The sequence below is a fragment of the Hakea prostrata genome, chromosome 3, assembly GCF_041222555.1.
Source record: "Hakea prostrata isolate BN-2017 chromosome 3, UWA_Hpros_2, whole genome shotgun sequence".
In the NCBI taxonomy this organism is placed as follows: domain Eukaryota; kingdom Viridiplantae; phylum Streptophyta; class Magnoliopsida; order Proteales; family Proteaceae; genus Hakea; species Hakea prostrata.
Genome location: NC_142602.1, coordinates 18,828,023 through 18,853,180, shown reverse-complemented (window position 1 = coordinate 18,853,180; position 25,158 = coordinate 18,828,023). Strand labels below are relative to the sequence as shown.

At 37.3% G+C, this 25,158-nt stretch overlaps 1 protein-coding gene and 2 long non-coding RNA genes across 8 annotated transcripts; 1 reads left to right on the top strand and 2 right to left on the bottom strand.

The window, feature by feature from the left end:
- The first annotated feature begins 426 nt into the window (after window positions 1–426).
- LOC149021377 (uncharacterized) lies at window positions 427–1,445 on the top strand. Its single transcript, XR_016172008.1, has 3 exons — window positions 427–623; window positions 711–835; window positions 1,009–1,445. It is a non-coding gene; the product is annotated as an uncharacterized LOC149021377 (long non-coding RNA).
- Window positions 1,446–6,110: 4,665 nt separating this feature from the next.
- Window positions 6,111–10,844, bottom strand: LOC149021376 (uncharacterized). Of its 4 annotated transcripts, none has more exons than XR_016172328.1 (4): window positions 9,524–10,844; window positions 7,690–8,166; window positions 7,478–7,602; window positions 6,111–7,305 (listed from the first exon to the last, which is right to left on the bottom strand). It is a non-coding gene; the product is annotated as an uncharacterized LOC149021376 (long non-coding RNA). The 4 variants fall into 4 exon arrangements; XR_016172329.1 differs by having other exon boundaries at window positions 7,690–9,620; window positions 9,878–10,844; XR_016172330.1 differs by having other exon boundaries at window positions 6,112–7,305; window positions 7,690–7,895; window positions 8,081–10,844.
- A 6-nt stretch (window positions 10,845–10,850) lies between these two features.
- Window positions 10,851–17,703, bottom strand: LOC149021375 (protein FAR1-RELATED SEQUENCE 5-like). 3 transcript variants are annotated; one of them, XM_089149617.1, is made up of 6 exons: window positions 17,153–17,703; window positions 13,126–15,307; window positions 12,975–13,037; window positions 12,825–12,887; window positions 12,369–12,457; window positions 10,851–12,284 (listed from the first exon to the last, which is right to left on the bottom strand). In XM_089149617.1, exons 2-5 carry the CDS (start codon window positions 15,283–15,285, stop codon window positions 12,407–12,409), a joined length of 2,337 nt encoding a protein of 778 aa, XP_089005743.1. In that variant the 5' UTR covers window positions 15,286–15,307; window positions 17,153–17,703; the 3' UTR covers window positions 10,851–12,284; window positions 12,369–12,406. The 3 variants fall into 3 exon arrangements, with proteins under 3 accessions (XP_089005743.1, XP_089005745.1, XP_089005744.1); XM_089149619.1 differs by having other exon boundaries at window positions 12,369–12,430; XM_089149618.1 differs by having other exon boundaries at window positions 10,851–12,430.
- Between the last annotated feature and the right edge of the window lie 7,455 nt (window positions 17,704–25,158).

The window sequence follows — 25,158 nt, the reverse complement described above, 5'->3', positions numbered from 1 at the left end:
GACTGACTCCAAACTCTCCCCTCCCAAGAGACTACATCAGCAGGACCAACAAATGATTTCGCAGTATTCCTGCATTTTATTCCCCTTGTTCTCAAGTTGTGCCTGTACTGTTATACCAATATCCTCACTTATTTCAAAAAGCTACTCTTTATGGATGGGTAGTTTGCTATGACTTACAATGACATAATGACGACTGAATAGAATGGTGTTGGTTATATGGCATGGTCCCATTCTCCAATACTGTCGTCAGGGAACCTTGTGCAGTTTTAACATTGAATTTAAAATTGGAAGATCTCACAGCATTATGAGTACAGTTGACTTCCCCTTCTAGATATTTGTATTTTTTGTCAATTGGATGATTATCTTGGGTAGTATACTATGGATGCGTTGTAAGTTATGTTTCTTAACTCTTTTTAGATGGCCGAGCATCATGAGATATTAATGTACAATTACTATCCTCCTTCAAGTATGGTGTTAGTGGCTTTCCTACATTGAAGTTCTTCCCTAAGAGCAACAAAGCTGGCGAGGACTATGATGGTGGGCGAGATTTAGATGACTTTGTGACTTTCATCAATGAGAAGTGTGGCACTAGCCGAGATGGGAAAGGAAAGCTTACTTCCAAAGTTAGTAACTAGTGGATCCAGAAGCTGAATAATGTTAATGTTGTTTTTATTTTTCCTAAAGGTTTGAAACCTTTCTTGTTCTTTCAGGCTGGCATTGTCACAAATCTCGATGCCTTGGTGAAGGATTTTTTGAGTGCCAGCAATGATGAGAAGAAAGCAGTCTACTCTAAGATAGAAGAAGAGGTTGGGCAGCTCAAGGGTTCAATTGCGAGGTAATAAAAATTCAAGAGTATGTAATATATGAACAGGTTTTATGTTGGAAACTGGGTATAATTGATGGAACAAACTTTGTTGGTACCAAAGTGAATTAAAATTTCTGTCTTGGGTTTATGAAGTACAAACTCTTGTGGATTTCAATGGTTACTAATCAGCTGTGTTTTTACAGGTATGGAAAGATTTACTTGAAAGCAGCCAAGAGCTGTATGGAAAAAGGATCTGGATTATGCAAAAAAACACGCATGTATCGGCTGCATCGTATGCTTGAAAAGGTCAAGTTTTTATGTCACCATATTTCCCCAGTTGGTTGGTTTGGATAGGGAGTGTGTGTTGGTTTGGATGTTTGGAAGTTTCAAGCTGAGGTCATAACCTGTTTCTGTAGTTAAGTACAGTATGATCATTTTCAACATCAGCTTGACAATACTTTCTGCTTTCATTTCACCCTAACACAACCTTGTATAAGAAAATCTTATTTTGGTTTTCATAACTAAATTTTCTGCAACATTTTGAAGGTTAAATCACATGCAAGTTCAGTTCTTTTATATCTTTCTTTGTTCCTAATTTGTATTTATGACTCTTTTGTTGCAGTTTGAGCTTACGAGTAATGTGATGGAGGAGGGCTGTCTCTAGCTCCTGGAGGAGACACACAGCAACATCAGTTTGGTTGGAACAACAGAGGGGGCAGTAGCACTACTCGTGTTAGTGGTGGCTGGGCAGCTTCAACTGCAGTTGCTGGATCAGCCCAACTGTTCACAACCTCTGCAGCATCATCAGGATTCCCATCATCGTCCATAATAAACTCTCAGAGCTGGCTACAGAAGAATGACTTGCATTCTCTCATGAAATAACTGTCTTATTAGTTCAACTGCTTAGAGGGGAGGCATTGTTGACCTATGATCAAGAAATGTATTCCAGTTTGTTGGCATTGGAAACATTTTGGATTGTTGGTATATGTATAATGGAAAGTGGCACATTACATTTGTAAAATTGAATTTGGATTGATGGAATTGGATCTTCATTTGTAAAATTGAATTTGGATTGATGGAATTGGTTATTCATTTGTAAAATTGAATTTGGTTTTTGGAACCAATTTTTTTTTAATTATAAAAAGCTATCCCGGCTTTGTTTCTAGGTAATCTTGTTCCTGGAGATGGGATTGAACAACTAACCTCTGTTCATTCAACAGCTAACCTCTGTTCAAAACAAAACTGAAAACAAGCTACTAACCTCAAAAGCATACTCAAAATATAAGAGAAGAATCAGAAAATAACAAAACCAATGACTAAATCTTTGTCCTCATTATTTGTGCCTAAATGAGCGTTGAGCCTTAACTAGTAGTTATTATTATTTTTTTTTTTGTTTCCTTCAAGATTGATGTATTGTAGTTGTAATAGAAGTCTGTTGCTAGGTTAATAAAATAGCATTGGCTCTTTCTCCCCTGTTTTCTGCACCTTTTTGTATCTATAAGTTATCAACTAAAGTGAGAATCCTCAGGGATTTCACCATTAAAGATTTGAATACAACCACTGTCGATTCATCTTTAAAAGTCAAGTTTAGAGACTAAATATGATAAAAAAAAATAAGGGGGACAAGAGGGGTTAAGAGGTAATAAATATTAACTAGAGGCCCAAGGAATAGAACAACTGTCGATTCCTGGGGCCTGGAGTCTTCTTTTGTGCCTTATAAGAGATTCTAACTCTTCCCCCCCCCCCCCCCCCCTTCCTCTCCCATTGTATCTTAAGAAATCTTAAATCATGAAGGATTCCTGTAGTGTTGCAAGGGATACCCAGAGAAAATAATATAATTATTAATTCCCAATAAAAATAAAGAATATATCCTTAATATCCTATGTGACCAAAGACCCAAATTTGGACTTATATCTTTGTCTGGGTTCTCAAACAGGTTCGGCTAGGTCCAAGGAAGTCTCCTGTACCCTTTACCAGGCCACTGTTTATTGATTTGCTGTTAGGTTTATAGTTTCACATATTTTGGGCATTATCCTTGATTCCTTGGTGAAGTAATACTCCATTTTATGCTGGGAGTAATAATGACAACTGAATTTACTTCAATCTGTTTTCATGAGTCTCTTTTAGTAATAATATAGAAATGCATGATAATAATTTCAATGGTTGTGGAACATTTGTTTAAAAATCTAATAAATAGTGTATGTTTAAGAATTGACGTTCCTTCAGCTGCCAACAATGATTGGAAGTTACAAGATTGTACATATTAAAAATGTACTAAATAGTAATGCTTATTCTCAAATTTCTGTGCTTACATGATTGGAGAAGACACCCTGAATTTCTAACCAAAATCTTGAATTTTTAAAACCTACATAATCTCAGAAGTGTGGAGAAAATCTTCTATATTTGAATATCAAAGCACCAGCGGCCCGCTAAGTGCAAACTGCACACGACACCAGACGGCCGCGGTGCGACTCCGTCTGGGCAGCAGACGGCGACCGTCTCCCGGTCATCCGTCTAATTTGCTAATGCTGATATTGCTTTTAAATCACAGAACACCAGACGGAAATTCCGTCTGGTAGACGGAACTCCGTCTGGGCTAAGCCAGACGGACGACCATCTCACAAGACGGTCATCCGTCTAATTTGCTGATACTGCTTTTAAATCACAGAACACCAGACGGAATTTCCGTCTGGTTGACGGAATTCCGTCTGGTCCTGGTTTATAACGGCTACTGTTTTTCTTGTGACTTAAAACTTCATTCACTCTATCTCCTTTCTCTCTCACTCCCTACAGTTACAAATCCCTCTCAATCCCTAAGTTTTCTACTCAACTCTCCCCGTATTCATCTGTCCTACTCTTTGAAAATCATCTCCCTTGCTTACGGTCCAAGTGCAGCAGCCCTCAAGAACTCTCTCTCTCCTGCGTGCGTGGTCTCTGGTAAGCCCTCAAAAATCTTCTCTCCTCTTTGATGATCAAATCCATCTGTTGCATGCATACGTTTCTCTTAAATAATTTGAAAATGTAGTTTGATAAAACCATGGATTTTATTGTTGCTGTACTTCTTAAACAGCAGATTTTTTTTTTAACTTGAACCTTCCAAAATTTCTGGGTTTCACTCTGCTGTGATTTAGCCAAGAACCGTGCATAACGTGCACTTTGTTTGTTAAAGAATTTTTTTTTAGACCATGGAGTCCTTAAGTTGCTGTTGATTATAACTCCATTAGTTTTACAGCAGGCTATGTTTTTGAACCCAAGAGTGAAATCCTGATTTCCTATACCCTAATTAAGAAAATCTGATTTTCCCCCTGTTTTTCTACTGTCCAAAATCCCATTAGAATCAAGCATGCTCAGAGTTCCTTGTTATAATTCTTTTGGATATTTGTTGGTTAAAACAAGACTCTAAATGAGTAACGACTCAAATCTGTTTTTCAAATCATGTTAGCTGCATCTTCTGTTTTTCAAACTTGTGGAAGCAAGACCCTTTATTCTCAACTGTGCTCCAAAATCTGTTTTTCACATAATTTCAGTTGACAAATCTGAACTGGCACTTCAACAAAATTTCATCCTTTGAAAAAAAATGTCTAGTGCATTCATCATACATTCTTTTATTGCTTAAAATATGATTGCTTACGCTAGTTAGTAAATCTTTGATTGACAGATCATGTCTCACTGAAAAAAGGCTTCAGTTCGAGGTGGTACCTCCCAGGCTTCGTCCTCTAGAATCCCTCCTCCTTCACCATCCCATGATGAGCCTCATGAGGATTCCCCTAGACTAGATAAGTGGTTTAGGGACAGTAAAGCCAAAAAAAATTATCCTAAGATTGTCAAGCAAAGCATTGAGCAAGGCACATCCGTAGACCTTGATGCCTTATCTCGATTTCCCATCAAGGATATGTTTCAAGAAATGGGTTGAGGTCCCATGCTTCGTGCCACCGAGGTCACCTATCCTAGAATTGTGAGACACTTCTATGCAAATCTTCGCCATGAAGGAGCGGGCAAAAATCTGAAAGTAACCTCTTATGTCAAAGGGGTGAACGTTGCTCTTACCATCCCTTCATTTAACACCCTATTTCAGATCTCTACTGAGGGAGATTTGTGGTTTTGGACCTACAAGGACACCCCCCTTGAGGATATTCATATAGAAGATGTCTACCAAAGTCTTCTAACACCTGAAAATTGGCCTAGCTACCACAGGGACATTAAGGAAACAATGTTCAAGGATGAGCCTAAAGCAGTTAGCAAAATCACTCAACGGAACCTTGTTCCTAAAAAAGAACATTGGTCTAATATCACCTCTCTTCAAACTTATGTCACCTACTGCATCCTTTATCATCAATCCTTATGTCTCCCGTACATCATCCTCTCATACATGATTCAGTTTGCTAAAACTGGGAACAAGTGTCTATCATATGGAAGTCTCCTCACCAAAGTATTCCAGCACTTTAACATCAGTCTGAAAAATGAAGACTCTGACAATCCAACACCAAGTCTGGACAACTAAGGAGTTGTTTTATCCCGCAAAAGAAAAGCAGCAGCAGCAGCCCGCCAAAGCAGTGCACCTCAAGCCATGGATATAGAAGGGGCACCAGCCGAGGCACCGTAACCATCATCCTCTTACTCTTCCACCAGTTCGAGGTTTCAAGCCCTTGACTCTCACCTCACTGCCATGCAACAGCATTTTGACACCCGTTTTGACTCAATGGGTACTCGCATGGACACTCTTGAAGGCATGATGACTCATCATACATCAGTCATGCAACATATGATGACTCATCTCAAGATTCCTCCGATGCCGTCTCCAAAAGTTGAAGATGCGCAAGACGATGAGGAAGAGGATGAGGACGAGGAAGGGGATGAAGAAGAAGATGGTGAGGCAAGCAGAAGTGGCAGCGAAGGTGGTAGTGGTGATGAAGAGGATGGCAGCGAAGATGAAGACTAGCTTCAGTTGAACAGTTCTTGTTTCATTTAATAATTCTTGCATCTTTTGTTATGGTGAACACTTGTCTTTACACATGAATCTTTGTATTTATTGTTGTAAATGACTAATTTTTATGAAATGCATATTTTATTTATCCATCTGGTGCATCTCATGGATCATCATATACTAGTTTTTCATCTAATATTGATGGATTCTAGCTTTATCTGGTTTTAGCTAAATTGGATTCAAGCGTTATGGAGTTTTAGCTAAAGCTTGACATATATATGCAGTGAAGACTATATATAAGCAAGGGCCTAGATACAGGGGGTGCTTGTTCACAAACTTCATTTCATTAAATCAGTACTTTTGACAGATACTTTTGCTTGATTGATGTTTTCCTTGACATCATAGTCTTAAGAACTTTCTTTTTCCTTTCATTTTACATTTATTTCTTGAAACCATCTATGGAGAATCTCCCTATCAATTGTCATCTCAACTGATCCATCCCTTATACTTCTGTGTTTCTAAAGTAGTTATTGGAAGACACAAATAAATGTAAGATTAGGATAACCAAAATAGGTCTAAGCCCAGTCAGCATGAAATAAACATCTCCAGGAACAAGATTACCTGGAAACAAAGCCGGGATAGCTTTTTTTAATTAAAAAAAATTGGTTCCAAAAACCAAATTCAATTTTACAAATGAATATCCAATTCCATCAATCCAAATTCAATTTTACAAATGAAGATCCAATTCCATCAAACCAAATTCAATTTTACAAAAGTAAATGTGCCACTTTCCATTATACATATACCAACAATCCAAAATGTTTCCAATGCCAACAAACTGGAATACATTTCTTGATCATAGGTCAACAATGCCTCCCCTCTAAGCAATTGAACTAATAAGACACTTATTTCATGAGAGAATGCAAGTCATTCTTCTGCAGCCAGCTCTGAGAGTTTATTATGGACGATGATGAGAATTCTGCAGCTGCAGAGGTTGTGAACAGTTGGGCTGATCCAGCAACTGCAGTTGAAGCTGCCCAGCCACCACTAACACAATTAGTGCTACTGCCCCCTCTGTGTTCCCACCAAACTGATGTTGCTGTGTGTCTCCTCCAGGAGCTAGAGACAGCCCTCCTCCATCACATTACTCGTAAGCTCAAACTGCAACAAAAGAGTCATAAACACAATTAGGAACAAAGAAAGATATAAAAGAACTGAACTTGCATGTGATTTAACCTTCAAAATGTTGCAGAAAATTTAGTTATGAAAACCAAAATAAGATTTTCTTATACAAGGTTGTGTTAGGGTGAAATGAAAGCAGAAAGTATTGTCAAGCTGATGTTGAAAATGATCATACTGTACTTAACTACAGAAACAGGTTATGATCTCAGCTTGAAACTTCCAAACACGTCTACCAACACACTCCCTATCCAAACCAACCAACTGGGGAAATATGATGACATACAAACTTGACCTTTTCAAGCATACGATGCAGCCGATACATGCGTGTTTTTTTGTGTAATCAGATCCTTTTTCCATACAGTTCTTGGCTGCTTTCAAGTAAATCTTTCCATACCTGTAAAAACACAGCTGATTAGTACCATTGAAATCCACAAGAGTTTGTACTTCATAAACCCTAGACAGAAATTTTAATTCACTTTGGTACCAACAAAGTTTGTTTCATCAATTATACCCATTTTCCAACATAAAACCTGTTCATATATTACATACTCTTGAATTTTTATTACCTCGCAATTGAACCCTTGAGCTGCCCAACCTCTTCTTCTATCTTAGAGTAGACTGCTTTCTTCTCATCATTGCTGGCACTCAAAAAATCCTTCACCAAGGCATCGAGATTTGTGACAATGCCAGCCTGAAAGAACAAGAAAGGTTTCAAACCTTTAGGAAAAATAAAAACAACATTAACATTATTCAGCTTCTGGATCCACTAGTTACTAACTTTGGAAGTAAGCTGTCCTTTCCCATCTCGGCTAGTGCCACACTTCTCATTGATGAAAGTCACAAAGTCATCTAAATCTCGCCCACCATCATAGTCCTCGCCAGCTTTGTTGCTCTTAGGGAAGAACTTCAATGTAGGAAAGCCACTAACACCATACTTGAAGGAGGATAGTAATTGTACATTAATATCTCATGATGCTCGGCCATCTAAAAATAGTTGAGAAACATAACTTACAATGCATCCATAGTATACTACCCAAGATAATCATCCAATTGACAAAAAATACAAATATCTAGAAGGGGAAGTCAACTGTACTCAGAATGCTGTGAGGTCTTCCAATTTTAAATTCAATGTTAGTTTTGCATTAGCTCAAGCACAGTATTGGTGATACCTGCCCCAAACCACTCAACTGCAATCTCTAATTGCCACAAGCTTGCTAGCACAAGCGAAGTCCCGGGGGATGGAAGGGGAATATTCCTACAATACAAGTTTCAATAAAATAGAAAAGGTGAGTTCGGTGCCAAAGGCTTCTGCGCAAGTGGAGTTTTTTTTAATTTATTTATTGGGTGGGAGGGGGGCAATATTCCAACAATCCAAGTTGAAAATTTTATTGAACAGAAATTTTGGAAAAGCTACCAATCAGTCTTATAGCTCTTCCATTAAAATCATTCAAAAAAAATATCCACCACAACATATAGTTACAACAATTCCCAGAGGGACAGTTAGCAGTCTCATAGCCCCTCAAAAACAGTCATCAACCAAGGTTCATACGAGAGGCATGGAAACCTAGTCCAGGTCGGTCTATAAGGCAAAATTTAATTCCCAGGCACAGTGACCAATTGAAGCACCTTTTGGCTAAAAACAGCCACTGATCTGCAATATAAATCTGGAAAGCAAGTGGATAAAATAACTACGAATGAAGAGAAAGAGGATACATCAGGCGTATTTGTACAGGACAAGAGAGGAAATATCAACTAGATAATCTTATCTAATCAAAAGCAAGATGAAGGAATTAGGTGGCTTTGAATTTCACCAACTGTTTTACTTTGGAATGGTAACACTATAAAGGTGCTTCTGGTTTTGCTTCTTGTCATAAAGAGCTAAAAGAATGTCCAATATACTCATCTGTATTTGCCTAAACACAATTTACCAAATTATTGTAAAAAACTATTCTACGATTATTTGAACAATGATTTTGTATGTATACAAGCTCAACATAAAGTTGGTAACAAAACTATAGATGTTAGAATTTAAATATTAAGGTATTGACAAGATTGTTCACATGAACAGTGTCATAAAGAGTATTCTTGGGTACTCTTCACATGAACAGTAACTCACAAGCAATTATTTACTTTTTATGTAACCTTCCATTTTAATAGCTAATTACACAACCTTATTCCCCAGTTTCTACGAAACTCACATACACACTCTACTATCTCTGCAAGATAAGAATCTCACTCCTTGTCTCTCACTTACAGTCACTCGCTGATAAGGAGGATTCTCTGGGTGGGAGAGGTGAGATGGAAATTAAGGAACTAGAGAAGAAGTTCAGGAATAGGTGAATTTAGCTCACAACAGCAAGGTTCCTTCAGCCGTTGGGTTTAGCAGTCAATAGCAATAAAAGATAGAAACTTCCTAATCTGAAATTAGAAACCAAGAGTAATGGAAACTACTAAACTCTATAATCCAGCCACATTCATGTATAACTAAAATAGAATCTAACTTTTAGAATTAGAAATGACATAGAACTTGTAAATGGATAAACATAATGTGTTTCTAAGACTATGAATATGAATACTATCTGTAAAAACAGAGGAAAACAATGAGGATTAACCTCGGCTTCAATTTCTGTTAATCTGTTCTGATGAAAGGAAAGCTTTGATTTGGTCTCTGCCAATGTATGTAGTTGCCTCAACAATTCACCTCCACCTCTACGAAGTTGTTGATTTAAAGTTAAATAAGACAGTATCAATTGGAAGAAAACATCTGTTGACCAAGTATAGCATTCATTCATACCAAAATCAGACATTTAGGGAAAGACTACAGCAACAAGATCATTTCAACTATTTCATCATAGTAAAATTAAAAGACAATCATCTGTGATATTTAAGCTACCATTAAGAGGGAAAATACAAGGAAGAGCATCGCATAAATAAGGCAGATGAAGAACAGTAGGTTGAGAACTTACTTGCGACTACCACCAGTCAAAAGACCACTTGGCTGAAATATATCACCTTCAAGAGTTACACTTGGGGTGGAGGTCGCTTTCTTCTTTAGCTCTTCATCAGCTCAATTGGCTTTTTTTCTCGAACATAGATTGATTCAAGGGTGTTAGCAAAATGGCTTGAAAGAACGTGAAATCAAGGATTTTCACCTATTTGATAATGAGTTGGGGGAACGGACTTTGTTATCGCTAGCCTTTGTTCGAAGCTTCCCTTAGAGCCCTAGACATAGTTCAATTTCATGGAACACATGCTGTAAATATTTGACAAATCTTGACAAATCTCTTTAAACAGAAGATTTGGAAAAACTGCATGAGATAATAAATTATACCTAACTACTAATCTAATAAGCTTGACAAAATGGTGAGGAATGGGTCCTACAGTAAGTTACCAAAGTGGGTAACTCTGGCACATCAATCTACCACAATAAACATAATTTTCCAATTAATGCCTGCTTTAAAACTAAAAGATCAAAGAACTATTTACAGTAGCTTCATTTTTCTCCAAGAAATTTGTAACCACCTATTAGCAGTTGCTAGCTACAATACATTATCAGTAAACCCAAAATACACTCTGGACTTTTGACTTGAACCATATAAGAAGAGAACCGAGGTTAAGTACCACAGATTACTGAAAACATAAGTATAACCAAATTGTGTTCGCAAGGCTCACATCTTGGATATCTCTTCTAACAAGTACCTTGATTCAGCAGCAAAATCAACCAAACCCTGAGTTTAGCAGTTGAAATAATAATGGTTGACATCAATCTTCAAGATAGTAATGTGAAAGACTGACATGTCATCCAATCACTTTATGATTCATGCTTACGAAAAATTTAGAGAAGAAAAGTGAAATGTCTAATCAACTCAAACATAAGTTCATTGCAAACAAGAAACTTCAGTTAGTAGGAGAAAGTCTGGTGAATCAAAAGTCATCAAAAGTCATCTAAGCAATTTAGAGAATAAAAAATCATAAGAAGAAAAGGCCCTCCATCAATATGGGTTTACAAGATACAATTTCAAGCTTTGGTTCCTTAGTCCCCAAAAAGAAGAATGCAACAATTCATCATGTGAAACTACAGATATACCCACCTTCAAACAGGGAAACTCTTCTCTTGTAGCTCAAATTATGATCATTCCGTTTCGTTACTGTGACCACTCTAATGAAACAGAGTGGTTCCGTTCTGAAGCTGCTTTAAAAAGGAACCATTCCGTTTCATCAGACTTATCACTTAGATGAAACGGAATGGTTCCGTTCTGAGTATGTGCAAAACGGAACCATTCCGTTTCACCACTGTGACAAGTCTGATAAAATGGAATGGTTCCGGTTCATCATACTGATCACATTGAAATGGGAATTAGAACAACACAAAGTTGTCACACGATGCAAGGTTAGGCCTAAGATTCTATAATAGATCCTATTAGGGATAGGCCTTATATGAATGAAATTACAGTTACACTTGAATTAGCTTACTCACATTTTAAAAAATGTTCTTACGCATGCTCACGCCATACTTACAATCGCAATCCAAGATAAGGACAATTTTATCCATAGAAGAAAATAATAACAACAATAATAAAGCAAGGTTGCAACTTTTTGGAGATAAAGCAACAGACTACAGCATCCAACAACTCAACCTCTTACATACAGTCACAAGTTGGTAAGCCAAAGATGATTAGGCATGTTCACTAAAAGATGAACCACCAAAAAATCAGCCAAAAGGCTGGTCAACTTATCATCACCCTATGCAAATCTAAATGTTCATATGTCCACCTAGTAAAAGCATCCCTACTAAAAAATTCTCATATAAGTGAAAGAGGGAAACATGATCTCCCCTGGTAATTAACAACAATACAACACTACCACCTCAGCATTCCCAGTCACCAGGATATCAGTCCCTGTTGGATAAAGTAAGTGAGCCACCTCAAACATGTGGAGCTTATCATAAGCCTTTGAATATAATTGAAATCGAAAGTAACTAATATGCCTTGTTGTCAGCATGCTCTACCTCCATCCAATTAAAGGAACACTAACAAAGAACTTTAAATCTGTTCTACAGTCAAATCAAGATGACTGGGTGTAATGTCATTTAAATGTAGATTGACCATTAAGTAAGAAATTAACCAATATATGAGACATATCCTATACAAAAAACTATCCACTGATATGCTCAATCAATTTGACCAACCAACTCACTGAAATTTTAAAATAAAGAGTTACATTAATTGTGAAATGGTACATATACAAATTCAAGAGGAATAAAAAATGTTTCAATGTGAAGCTCATGTATGACCGCATTTGAAACTGAGAGACCCATGCTGCCTCCTCAAACTTTAAATTCTTTGTCAGCAACACCACCATGATGACAGCAAGCTTTCAATGAAACAGCACGAAAATAGACCAAATTTAGGAAATGGATGGATTTGAAAGTTAACGCATTAGTGAATGCTCTCATACCTTCTTCATGGAGGCCCCTTTGCTTCATATACTTACACCTAACACATTTGATGAGTCCCCAACTGAAGAATTGATGAAACATAATGAACCTACATTAGTATTCAGAGCAAGATTTTCATATAAATACTTAAATTTAATAGAACAACCAAATCTACTAGTACGAAGACAGAATGACACATCCCAAATATCCCATATCTTATAACCTCTACTATACTACAAACCCACCTGTCAATAAAAGACACTTAACAAAACTATTTACAAAATTTACAAAGTTTTTAATCAATGTTGAACAAAGATATCAAGCGAAACAAATATTCACTATAGAGCAAAATACATGGTTGGAAGTGGGCCTTGTAAGCCTCCTACTTCCTATATAATCCAACAACAAATATGTAAGAATCACTTTGAAATTACAGTAAATGAGCAATACAAAAAGAGATCCCTACATGCATTTACCTTAGTTGAACAATGATCAGAACCCTGATCAAGTTGTACTGAATTTTGGGAGGAAGATACATGCTGTATAATCCAACAACAAATATGTAAGAATAACTTTGAAATTAAAATAAATGAGCAATACAAAAAGAGATCCCTACATGTATTTACCTTAGTTGAAGAATGATCAGAACCCTGACCAAGTTGTACTGAGTTTTGGGAGGAAGTTACATGCTGTATAATCCAACAACACATAGGTAAAATTAATTGTGAAATGAGGTAAAATAGATATACAATACAAAAGGATAATAAATGCATTTACCTGACTTGACCATGTATTAAGACCCTCAAACATTGACAAATAATCAGACTCTGGCAAGGTTACTTCAATGGAACCCTGTCCTTCCACTAGCTTGACAGACCTCTTCTTTTTAGTTTTTTCATGCCAGGGCTTTATTCTTTTTCCTGATCCCTTTTTCTGAGACTCTTTTGGTTTTAACTGTAAATTTCGGCAGGCTTCACCATTTTCTTCCGAGGGATGCTCAGTAGGTTGCACAGCAGGTTGCACAGCATGTACATCTTTGAGCTCTTTGAGAATCTCATTTACATGCTTACATAGTATGTTATAACCAACTCCCGTTTCACAGGCTTGGTTAATGACTTTCAAAAATGTAGGAGTAATCAGCCTACTTCGTTGTAAGCAACTTAATTGTCCATCAACTTCAATCATTGCCTCCCCTTCTCTTCCTATCCTTTCAACTACTGACAATTCTCGGACTGATCTTCTCCATCTCATCAAAACATATTTTATCGGAATGCACATGATTTGGAGATAATTTAACACTCTTAAGATATGGACACAAATGATCCCAACACTCTCAAATTTATTACAACTACATGTTAGGCTTTCTTCTACTGTATTACGCAATACTCTGTATGCCTTCCCTGTATAGGAACCAGTTACATCTGCCTTCAAGATCACATATTCAACATAAATATTTGAGACATTCTGGTTGTTGATACCATGACTATCCACCAACTCAAACTCCTTCAAAAATTCTTTGAATATAGTTGGAGTATACAACTGATAAGCTTGAATCAACATAGGTTTCAATGAATGTGGACGCCCAAGAACCTCATTTCGTGCATCAAATTCTTTTTTCAATTCATTTGCACGTTTTGCCTCCACAACATCCTTGAAATGTCTCATAAACCTTAGAATATCAAGTTTGCGTCCAAGACATTGTTTCAAATCAGCATTCAGACTTTTAGTCAATTGTGTGCTCCTCACACCTAGTGTGAAACAATCCTTCAAGTAACAACAAGCCCATTTTTTCTTTATTTCATATGTTCTATCTAGCCAACCACTGTTTACAACCCCATGATTTTCTCTTAAATTCCTCCAAGCATATTCAAATTCCTCAACTTCTGTATAATGGTAGATGCATTTGTACAAAATTCTGGAGAATTGTGACTTCTCACTCATCAAATATCCATAGTGTTTCTTTGCATTTTGCCAAAGATGCCAAGTGCACAATGCATGGAGTGTATTAGGTGCAACCTCAGTTAGTGCCCTTGTCATTGCAGCGTCCTGGTCAGTGAAAATTGTCTTTGGCTTCTTTTCACCATTAACTCCAAAGAAAGTTCGAAATAACCATTCAAATGACTCAACTGTCTCATCATAAAGCAAAGCAGCTCCAAAGATAACAAGAGTCCTATGATGATTAAATCCCACAAACACAACCAACGGTCTATTTTCCTTGTTTGTGCAGAAAGTAGTATCAAACACAACTACATCACCGAACAGTTGATAATCACATTGCATCTGTGGATCAGCCCAAAATATATTTGTCAGCTTATCATCACTGTCCATCTGTACAGAATACACAAATGCAGGGTTTAAATTTCGTTGATTGTCTAAATAAAACATCAAGCTCCCGGCATCCCCATATGCCAAATCACGTTGCCGTTTGCTATTCAAATAATTCTGCAAATCTTTCTTTGTGAAACCTTGATTTTCATTGCCCCCTCCTTGCAAACCCATCAAATTATATGTCAATCTTGTCCCCATTCTGGTTCTGTTTGCCATTTCTATTTCTGTGGCTTGGGTAGTTGATATTGCACGTTGGGAACGCAACAAATGTGCAACTTCTTCAATCTGAAGAGCATGGTTGTGTTCATCACAAAATTTATCAACTACTAATCGTCCATCATTATCTCTTTTTACAATCATCCTTGCTAAACAACCAGTTCTAGTCTCAGGACGTTGTTCTCTGACATCTACTTCTTTTTCTCTTCGATGTCCTTCTTTACTACACACGTAACACCGTTGCACGATGATAGTCTTATCTATCGTGCTCCTGTGCAAATAATTTTTCCTAATGCTGAACCCAATCATACGCCCATACTTGTTATAACAGTCATAAGCTTCTTCAAATGATTTAAATTCCATGCCTATCCGAGGTGTCACATTGTCATCCATGTCCACCAACTTTTAGAGTTCACTACAAAGACACATTTATAAAAGTTAGGTATGAAAAACAGTCAAGATTATTCAAAAACAAAGATGAAGCCAACAAACATTATGAGATGACAACACTTTAACACAAACTTCCCATTGAATCGAATTCATATGTAATCAAATCAATGAGATAATAGGAACCTTGCATCCGATCACACATGGATCTACTGAACTCAATAACCACAACTTATATAGTTCTTCCTCTCTCCCAGCACCTTCTAAATCAACGAACTACATTGAAGCGTTAATCTAGTATTCTCAAGCATCTAAACTAAAAGAAAGACTCCAAAACAATCAAAAGCTAAGATAAACATCTTTAAAAGTGGTTTATTGCAAAAATGGATTCATGTCTTTGCATACCAAAACCATATTCCACAATTAATCAATACTGAAAATACCCAAATACATAAAAGATAGGAGGAATTGAGGAAAACTGATTCAATGGAACAACATATAAAAAGTGAAGCAGGCTCAAATAGTCCTCTTTGCTTGCATACAAAATTGAATAACCTTGAAATCCCTAACAGGAATATTTGAGAGACTAGAGTGCAGCAATCCAGGTGTAGTTGCAAGTGAGAAAAATTTATTCGCAGACTCTTTATTGGGTTCTTAACAAACAACAAGAGAATCATCAAAAACAAATCAAGATGACATAGTTTCTAAGAGACCCAGAGGAGACCTTAAGGGCCTTTGGAACCCAATTATTCTTTTTTAATTCGAGGCAATTTGGAATGATCTCGGCATAAAAGAAGTTAAGTTTACCATGTAAATCTTACAACCAAATTCAGTTTTCTTCATGAAGCTAAAATCAGCAACATATTACATTGTAATACTTTCTTAGGACATGAATTAACATACTTTATAAATGAATTAAGCACGTCAACCCATTTGAACAATCTTGTATTTCTTGTCAGGGACTACCACATCAGCCCATAATAACAAACACTAGGTTCTAATTTAAGCTGTGTTTAATTAGATCAAGCCTAGTGAATCAACACAATAAAATTGAAACAAGGCAAAATGGATCAACAAATGAATGACTCGGATAAAGACTCATGAAGAATGTGTAACCCAAGACTAGCATGTGGACTTGAAGCTTGAAGACATTATGTATCGTTGAAAATCAAGAACAAGAATAAACCAAGATCAAGAGGACCAAGTGCACTTGGGACACCATGTACACATGTAAATCCACACACTCATGCATCAAGTCCAATTTACTCTTAGATAGACCTGGGACATGTTAAGTAGGGTTAAATTGGACTTAGGCCTGGTTAGAGGACCCAAAACCACAAAACTATAGAAATCATTGCTTTCATATCAAATTATATATAATACATATGGAAATGAATGAGAATATCAATTGTCAAATTATAACTAAAGTAAATAATGTAAGGTGACAAATTTCCATATGCGATGACAACACTTTAACACAAACTTCCCATTGCATCAAACTCATATGTAATCAAATCGATGAGATAACGGGAACCTTGCATCCGATCACACATGGATCTACTGAACTCAATAACCACAACTTATATCGTTCTTCCTCTCTCTCCCAGCACCTTCTAAATCGACGAACTACAGTGAAGCGCTAATCTAGTATTCTCAAGCATCTAAACTAAAAGAAAGACTCCAAAACAATCAAAAGATAAAATAAATAACTTCAACAGTTATAATTGCAAAAACGGATTCATGTCCTTGCACACCAAAACCATATTCCACAATTAATCAATACTGGAAATACGCAAATACATAAAAGATAAGAATGTTTTGTTTCTCTCTTCTCATCCACCCTTTCTTTTTCTTTGGTTAAAGGATAATATACCTGAAGTGCGAACCAAGGAAGCAAGATGAAGAACACGACAACAGAGGGTAAGTAGCAGTAGAGAAACCACAAGAACGACAACAAACGGTAGCTCTGCTTGTGCCTTGAAGGAGTGATTCTCTTCTGGTGGTGGTGGTTAAATTTCTGGCAGGTTTTGACGACCACAGACAACCCAAAGGCTATATGAATCGAATCCGAACAGGAACCGCCCTTGAGCTTTAGAGCTAGACACTACAAATACCAAGAACGAACCGCTGCTTTAACACTCGTTTACGAAATTGAAGAGACAGAGAGAGAACGAAGAAGCCTTCAGAAGCCCTCTTTGTGGAAGAGTTGCAGAAGGAACCGCTGCTTCAACAGTTGCTTACGAAACTGAAGAGATAGAGAGAGAACGAAGAAGCCTTCAGAAGCCCTCTTTGTGGAAGAGTTGCAGAAGGAACCACTGCTTTAACAGACCTTTACGAGCCTGAAGAGAGAGAAGCCTTCAGAAGCCCTCTTTTGGAAGAGTTGCAGACTTTTGCCCTGGTTCGCGCCTTCGTTTCGTTCTCAAAAATTCGATATATGTAAACCGTTGATTTTGTGTTATTGTAGGTATGTTCTTTTTTAAAACGTATTTTATAATTGTATGATACCATTACGAATCCATATACTGTTTTATTACTGGTTTAAAGCAACTCAATATCATTTGAACCGCCCAACTCGAACCGCCTTAAGGATTTGGACCGAACGGTCGGTCAGGACACACTTCTTTTGAATATTTTAATGGTATAATCAATACAGCCGTCCGATCTTGATGGTTTAATGCATTAATTGCGCAGACACTCAGCAAAACTTTTGTGTATGTTTTTTTTTTAAAGTTTCGTTTTGATTGGAAATTTCTCCAATTTCGACCGAAATTTATTTGTCTATTGAGATGAAAGCTTCGCTGCAGTTATCTGAAACAATCTAAACGTCCCTTTAATTCGTGTTTGAGATGAAGGGGACTTTCACAAGGTGTAAGGCATATACAATTTCCTCTAGATCTAAAGTAGTCATGTACAGAGATAGATGTGGAATTAGTTTTGTTAGTAAATAATATCCGATCACCCAGATCCTCCACCATAAGCCAAGTTCTACCCTCTAGTTCTAACTTGAAAATCTGGAATGTCATACTAAGAAATCCCGAGTCAAACTTTTGATATTCTATAAGCATCAATGTTACAACTCCTTACTATTGGATGAACACCTAAAGTCACAAATATGAGATCCAATTGTCTCGTAAGAGCTCCAAAAATTACCAGTTGTTTCTTTATTTTAATTTTGTACATATAAATACAAATATGTGAAATTTAACCCAAATACTCTTTATGAACTTGTTCTTTATATTAATATTAATATTAATATATCTATATGATTTGGGACTTGGGACTTGGGACTTGGGCCGTGGGTCGTGGGTTTTGATCCGGAAGACCCAGTTTGTCATGGGCCCTATTTTGGAGAGCCCACTACTGGGTGAATACGTAGAGATGCCATTTGAGTGGCACTCTCCTGTAGGGAGGTCAGCTGGAGGTACCTTGTTTGAAGAGAGTTGAGTGAAAAGGTACCCTCACAGCCTTACCCTTTCACCCACAGCCTTTGGGGCTCTATATAAACTCAATTTCGTGCTCATTCTTGACACACAGAATTCCTCCTCCTCTTTCTCTCTCTCTCTCTCCCTGTTATTTTGTTAAGCAGTGAACATAACTTGATTAAACCTCGAGTAAACCTTTCTGGGGTGCAACCTTAAAGGTTTGGGCTGACTGATCTTGGGGTGAAGACACTTTTAGAACCCGTATTGCACAATTCGGGGTGTCTAAATACCTTAAAGAAAGTACTTCATGTACGTTTCAGCTCTAAAGGAGTATTGTGATTACAACAATAGTTTTGGTGTGCGGTGCAGATCCCTCAATCGTCTACAACAGGTCGTTCTATTTTTTTACCTTAGGAAGATGGCAATCCTTTCATGCTTAGAATGCTTGTCTTCTCTCTTTAATGTCATCTCATCCTTAAAATTATTATTTGTGTTGTTATACTTTACTTTCATTGTCATAATTTATTGTTTATCTAATATGTTTTTTGATTTGTACAGCAATTACAGTTCTACTATTGAAATGGCTCCTAAGGCTGCAGCAAAGGGAAGGGCAAAGGGGAAGGGAAGGATAAGGGAAAGAGAAAAGAAGTTGTAGAAGATGACGCCCATTGGTTTAATGATGAATTGATGATCATCCCCAATGTGATCCCAAAAGGTTAAAGAAGCAAGCTATAGAAGAAGGAAGGGATGTAGACATTCTTTCTTTCGAGGGTGTAGGTGTAGCAACTAGATTTAGACAGATTGGGTGGGAAAAAAATACTTGAGGTAAATACCAAGTGTTATGAGGAGCTAGTGAAAGTTTTCTATAAAAATTTGTTGTTCGATGATTAAGGGGAAAACATTGCAGCCATCACCAGAGTTAAAGGGGTGGAAATTGGGTTAGATATTCCTACCCTAGTTTGGATTCTTCAACTCTCAATTGCAGGACATTGTGTTTTTTGGGAACCTAGGAAGAAGTTCAACCAGCTGATTGATGTGGATGTGACATATAGGGATATAATGGTGAATTATACGTGTGACATCAGGCACGTCAAGGTCAACTAAAACATGTTCCCCACGCCATTTCATACATCATGCAACACAATGTTGTTCCTCGCAGTGGTCACCATGAAAGCCTAACTTCATTTGAAGCTTACGTGACCTATTGTGTTCATACAACAACGCCTTTGAACCTACCCTACATCATTCTTAGAATGATGCAGTATGCGAGAATGGAACCTAATCGTGCTCTCCTGTACGGTAAACTCCTGACACACATTTTTACTTATTATGGAGTTGATTTGACAGGGGAGGATTGTGAAGCGGGGAAGAAGAAGAAGAAGAATGATGCTAAAATATCTGCCACTAATTTTCATTTTGGAGAACAAGTGGCAGATGTAGGAGCAGAGGGTGCAGATGTAGGAGCACAGGTTGCTGAGGGCTTTGAACAGCAAGAGAATGATAGATTGTCAAAAGTTGAGGAACAAATTGCGCGATTCAGGGGTGATGTACGGTATATGTGTCGGCGCTTAAATCAAATTGCAAAAAAGTTGCAGCTTCCGGAGCTTTTGGAGCACTCAAAGTCTTCATCAGAATCTGAGTAGCTTGAGTTGCTGATTTGTTAAATGTCATGTGAATGATATTTGGAGGGGCTTGGAACAATTGGGTGAAGAATGTGTAATTAAGGGGTTTTGAACAATTTTTGTGAACAATTTCTATTGTTTCTTATCTTTTGTTATTTGACTATGGAAGTGTTAAATAGATTTACAATATCAGTGATTGGTTTTATTTGGTGAACAATTTGCATGTGATTTATTTCTTATCTTTTGTTATTTGGGTATATGTTAATGACTATGAATAGAATCGAGTGGAGAAAAAGGATCCTTCTAGCTGATCCCATTTGTTTGGTAAAACAAATACTGAGTTTTATGAACTTTTTCTATTCATATTGCCCTTGAACTGACTATTGTCTCCTTTTGTCTTTATAGGATATCGAAATCACGTTTCAGGAAAATAGGCTGTGGATGTTGCGATGCCGATATAGAAAAAGGACTGGGAAAGGGGCTGTTAGAATAGCTATGTACTTTTGGCAGCCATTCTTTGCATTTGTTTTGCTTGGTGCTCAGAACTGAATGTTTTTGGTTCACATGCATTGTTTGTTTTGTAAATTGGTATTTTTGTGGTTGAGAAAGGTGATGTTGTCAACCTAGTACAATTGCATGTGCGTCACACCGTTCTCTTGTACAGTACCGTACTCCAAATTTTTGTTATAACTTATAACACAATCAATTTCCAGTGAGGAAAAAGGAGGGCTCTGATTCAGTATCGATGAGTAACATTGTTGAGAGGTAGAGTTCAACTGATAAACTAACTTGTTTTTGGTTTGCAGGTGCCCAGGGGGGTGTGGGACAGAGGTTGAGGTTGTTAGCAATGGTTGTCCTTTGAGAAAGAAAAGTTGAGTTAACCTGTTAGAAATAAGATTAACTTATGATATATCTTTCTTTTTTCCTTGATTGGCCATAAATGAAAGAGATAAAAATGGTGTACCCAATGCATGAGGTTCCCACCACTGCTAGGTCTGAGGAGTGTCATAATGTATGCAGCCCTGGCGTTGATTTCGTAGAGAGACTATTTCCAGACTCAAACCTATTCTTGCCACCTTGTTGGATGTCACAGAGCATTGTTGTCAATGGGCAAATACTTCCCAATGATCCAGTAGTGTTTGGAACATCAGGCAACCAAGGAACAATAATTGATTCTGGAACAACTTTGGCATATCTTGCAGGAGGAGCTTATGACTCGTTTGTCAGTGCAGTAAGTTATAGTGGTAATAGTTTCCTGGATCTTTAGTTTACTTCAATATGAGCTTACTCTTGTGATAGGTTCTTTAAACATGTTATAAAAATGCATTCTTTTTTCTCAGTTATTCCTCGAAGTCTTTGACATCTCTGAAAGGTCTAGAAGTTTGCTCATATAATAGAATAATATTCTACTTCAGAAGTACATTTTCTTCTTGCTCTGAAGATAAGTAACATAGTTTCTCAATCTGTCCGTCACTTATATTCCAAAGGAACTCCATGTTACCTCATTCCCAACAAGTTTTATCTCTAGTACTTGTTTTCTATCAAAACTTTTCATTATGTGACATAACCAAGCAGTGGTCTAGACCTCTAGATGTTGTTGTATTCATTGTTTATACAAAACTAAAGAATAAAAATAAATATGGTCATTTGTTTGACAAATGTGTGTTATAGTGACAAGCTAGTTCGTGCCCCCTGCTCTATAGATTGAACTAAAGTTACTTGTGTAAGCACACGTAAAAACATCTTATACTCAATTTACCAACCCCTTCAGGCAAACAAGAAGACCATCAAATGCATTTAGCCATTGCTTAGGCTACAATTAGGACTATTGCTTTGATGTTCTAATAGCATACTAGTTAGACTAACATTTGAATGTATTCTTCTAGGTTCAGTGTTGAAGAAATATTTCCTTTAGTCACTTTCAACTTTGAGGGTGGGGCAACTACGGTTCTCAGAGCAGTGGAATATCTTGTACAAGATTGTTCAAGTTGTGAGTCTTTCAACTTGTCCACTTTCCTGTTTTATAGTTTTAGATGCTTATGAGTAAGTATCTCAATTATTTTACTTTTGCCATTGGAAAGGCTTGGCTAGATTCAATGAACTTTGTTGTGACACGATGGTACTGAATTATGGTCCATTGGCTTTCAAAGAGTGTCAGATATCTCGATGACAATTTTAGGAGGTATGATCCTAGACCAAAAGTTGTTGTCATTTAATCGGGCAACCCAAACCAAAAGAAAAAAGAAGAACAATATTAAGGCCCCTCCGCTTGCATTGAAGGTCATCTCCACCGCCCCCAAGGGTAACCTGAAGGTTTGACAAGAAGTTGTTGCTAAAGGGAAAGAACCTGTTGACATCACCGAATCTACCCAGGACGACGTCAATTTGGCCAAGAGGAAGAAAGACTAGGCGGATGACACTGCTTCAAAAGAGGGCAGGGTCGAGCAGGGAACGTGTACACATTTCCCCCTGGAAATTGAGGGTTCAGGATCTGGTCTCCCGTGATGTTGACTTAGCAGTTGAATGGGCCACCAATGCTCGAAAAACTCGAGGCTATGGAGGAGAATAAGGATCTCCCAGATTATGTCGTTGATCCCATTGCAAGCCCTGAGAACCCGCCCAACCATGAAGCCCAACAATGAAACACCTGTTTTCTTTTTCTTAATTTTTTTTTGTACCGACTGCATCCAGTACTTTCTTCTTCTTCTTCTTCTTCTTTTTGTGTAAGGGTTGGCCCCCTATGGTCTTTATCAACAAAATCTCTCTTTTGTATCTAATATTGTCCAACATATTGATCTAACAAATGCTTTCGAATTGACAAGCGTTGTCTGATTTAGCAACCTCTTTCGAACCGTAAGAGACTTTCAACTCTAAGTACTTTAGCATGATTATTTCCCCCATTTCTGCGAATCTTTTGTTAAGCAAAAGGGCGTGGCCAAATATGGAACTGTAGGAGGGCCTGTTGAGGGATTGATCACCTTAGATTTCTCTGTGCTCCTTTGTGAGAATTGATCGATGAAGAATATTAGGATTGCACCAAGACAAAGGGAGAGTAGAAGAAGGAACCACAGATACATTGGAACAGTGACAAGTCTTAACACAAGAAACATTGAATGAGATAGCTTAGTTGAGTTTCTCTCCCCAAACGTTAGGAGGAACTACATTTAAGGAGCTTGGGGTTTGTTATAGGTTGAACTGGTCTTTGGAAATTCCTATGCACGGAAGTGACGAAACTGTGCAAAAAAAACTGGTGACTACCTCATCTGATTTCAGAACAGGTCACCTTTATTTTCTATTTTAATTGCAATAAAAATCTGTAAACCAAAGAATTGAATCTACAGATTAGAATGATTCACACAGTTTTCTTTCAATGGAAATAAAGCATGACAGCAGTTGTGAAACCAAATTCACGAATGTGGTGTGTTATTGTTTCAAACGCATTTTGGAGGAAATGCAAATATTTTTAAACTTGATAAAACGGAATGAATCCGTTCTGAAGCTACTTGAAACGGAACCATTCCGTTTCATGAGCCTGATCATATTGATGAAACGGAGTAGTTCCATTTAAAAAGGAACCATCCTATTTCGTCTCTGGTGATCACTCGATGAAACGGGGTGATTCCATTTAAAAAGGAACCATTCCATTTCGTCTCTGTGATCACTCTGATGAAACGGAGTGGTTCCGTTTAAAAAGGAACCATTCCATTTCGTCTCTGTGATGAGTCTGATGAAACGGAGTGGTTCTGTTTAAAAAGGAACCATTCCGTTTCATCTCTGTGATCACTCTAATGAAACGGAGTGGTACCATTTAAAAAGGAACCATTCCATTTCGTCTCTGTGATGAGTTTGATGAAACGGAGTGGTTCCGTTTAAAAATGAACCATTCCGTTTCGTCTCTGTGATGAGTCTTATAAAACGGAGTGGTTCCGTTTAAAAAGGAACCATTCTGTTTCGTCTCTGTGATCACTCTGATAAAACAGGGCAGTTCTGTTTAAAAAGGAACAATTCCGTTTCGTCTCTGTGATGAGTCTGATGAAACGGGGTGGTTTCGTTTAAAAAGGAACCATTCTTGTTCGTCTATGTGATCACTCTGATGAAACGGAGTGGTTTCGTTTAAAAAGGAACCATTCTGTTTCGTCTCTGTGATCACTCTGATGAAACGGAGTGGTTTTGTTTAAAAAGGAACCATTCCGTTTCGTCTCTGTGATCACTCTGATGAAACGGGGTGGTTCCGTTTAAAAAGGAACCATTCCATTTCGTCTCTGTGATGAGTCTAATGAAACGGAATGGTTCCGTTTAATTCCGTTTTGTCTCTGTGATGAGTTTGATGAAACAGAGTGGTTCCATTTAAAAACCATTATGTTTCATCTCTGTGATGAGTCTGATGAAATAGAGTGGTTCCGTTTAAAAGGAACTATACTGTTTCGTCTCTATCATGAGTCTGATGAAACGGAGTGGTTCCGTTTAAAAAGGAACCATTTCGTTTCCGTTTAAAAATGAACCATTCCATTTTACAAGTTTGCATACATGTTTGTGCATTCATACATACCAAATCTTCATATCTTCATAATTTTTTGGTAAATTGGAATAACCACTTTACATACCAAGTTTTTGTTTCATCAAACTGTTATGGTCACTGAAATTTTAAAATGAAGAGTTACAATAATGTGTATGGTACATATGTCTATCATTGTTTTATAGAAATTACTATCACTATCCATATACAAATTTAAGGGAATAAAATATGTTTCAATATGAAGCTCATGTTTCAATTATTTGTTTCATCGACTTGTAATTGTCATATGGACAATTGATATGACAAATTATATAATTGA

Bases quoted from the DNA above. Each gene is read 5' to 3' on its own strand.
- LOC149021375 (XM_089149617.1), bottom strand. From the start codon at position 15,285: ATGGATGACAATGTGACACCTCGGATAGGCATGGAATTTAAATCATTT. The intron at 12,888-12,974 runs GTAAATACATGT...TGGATTATACAG, and splicing joins CTGATCATTCTTCAACTAAG to CATGTATCTTCCTCCCAAAA. The intron at 12,458-12,824 runs GTAAATGCATGT...ATACTAATGTAG, and splicing joins CTGATCATTGTTCAACTAAG to GTTCATTATGTTTCATCAAT.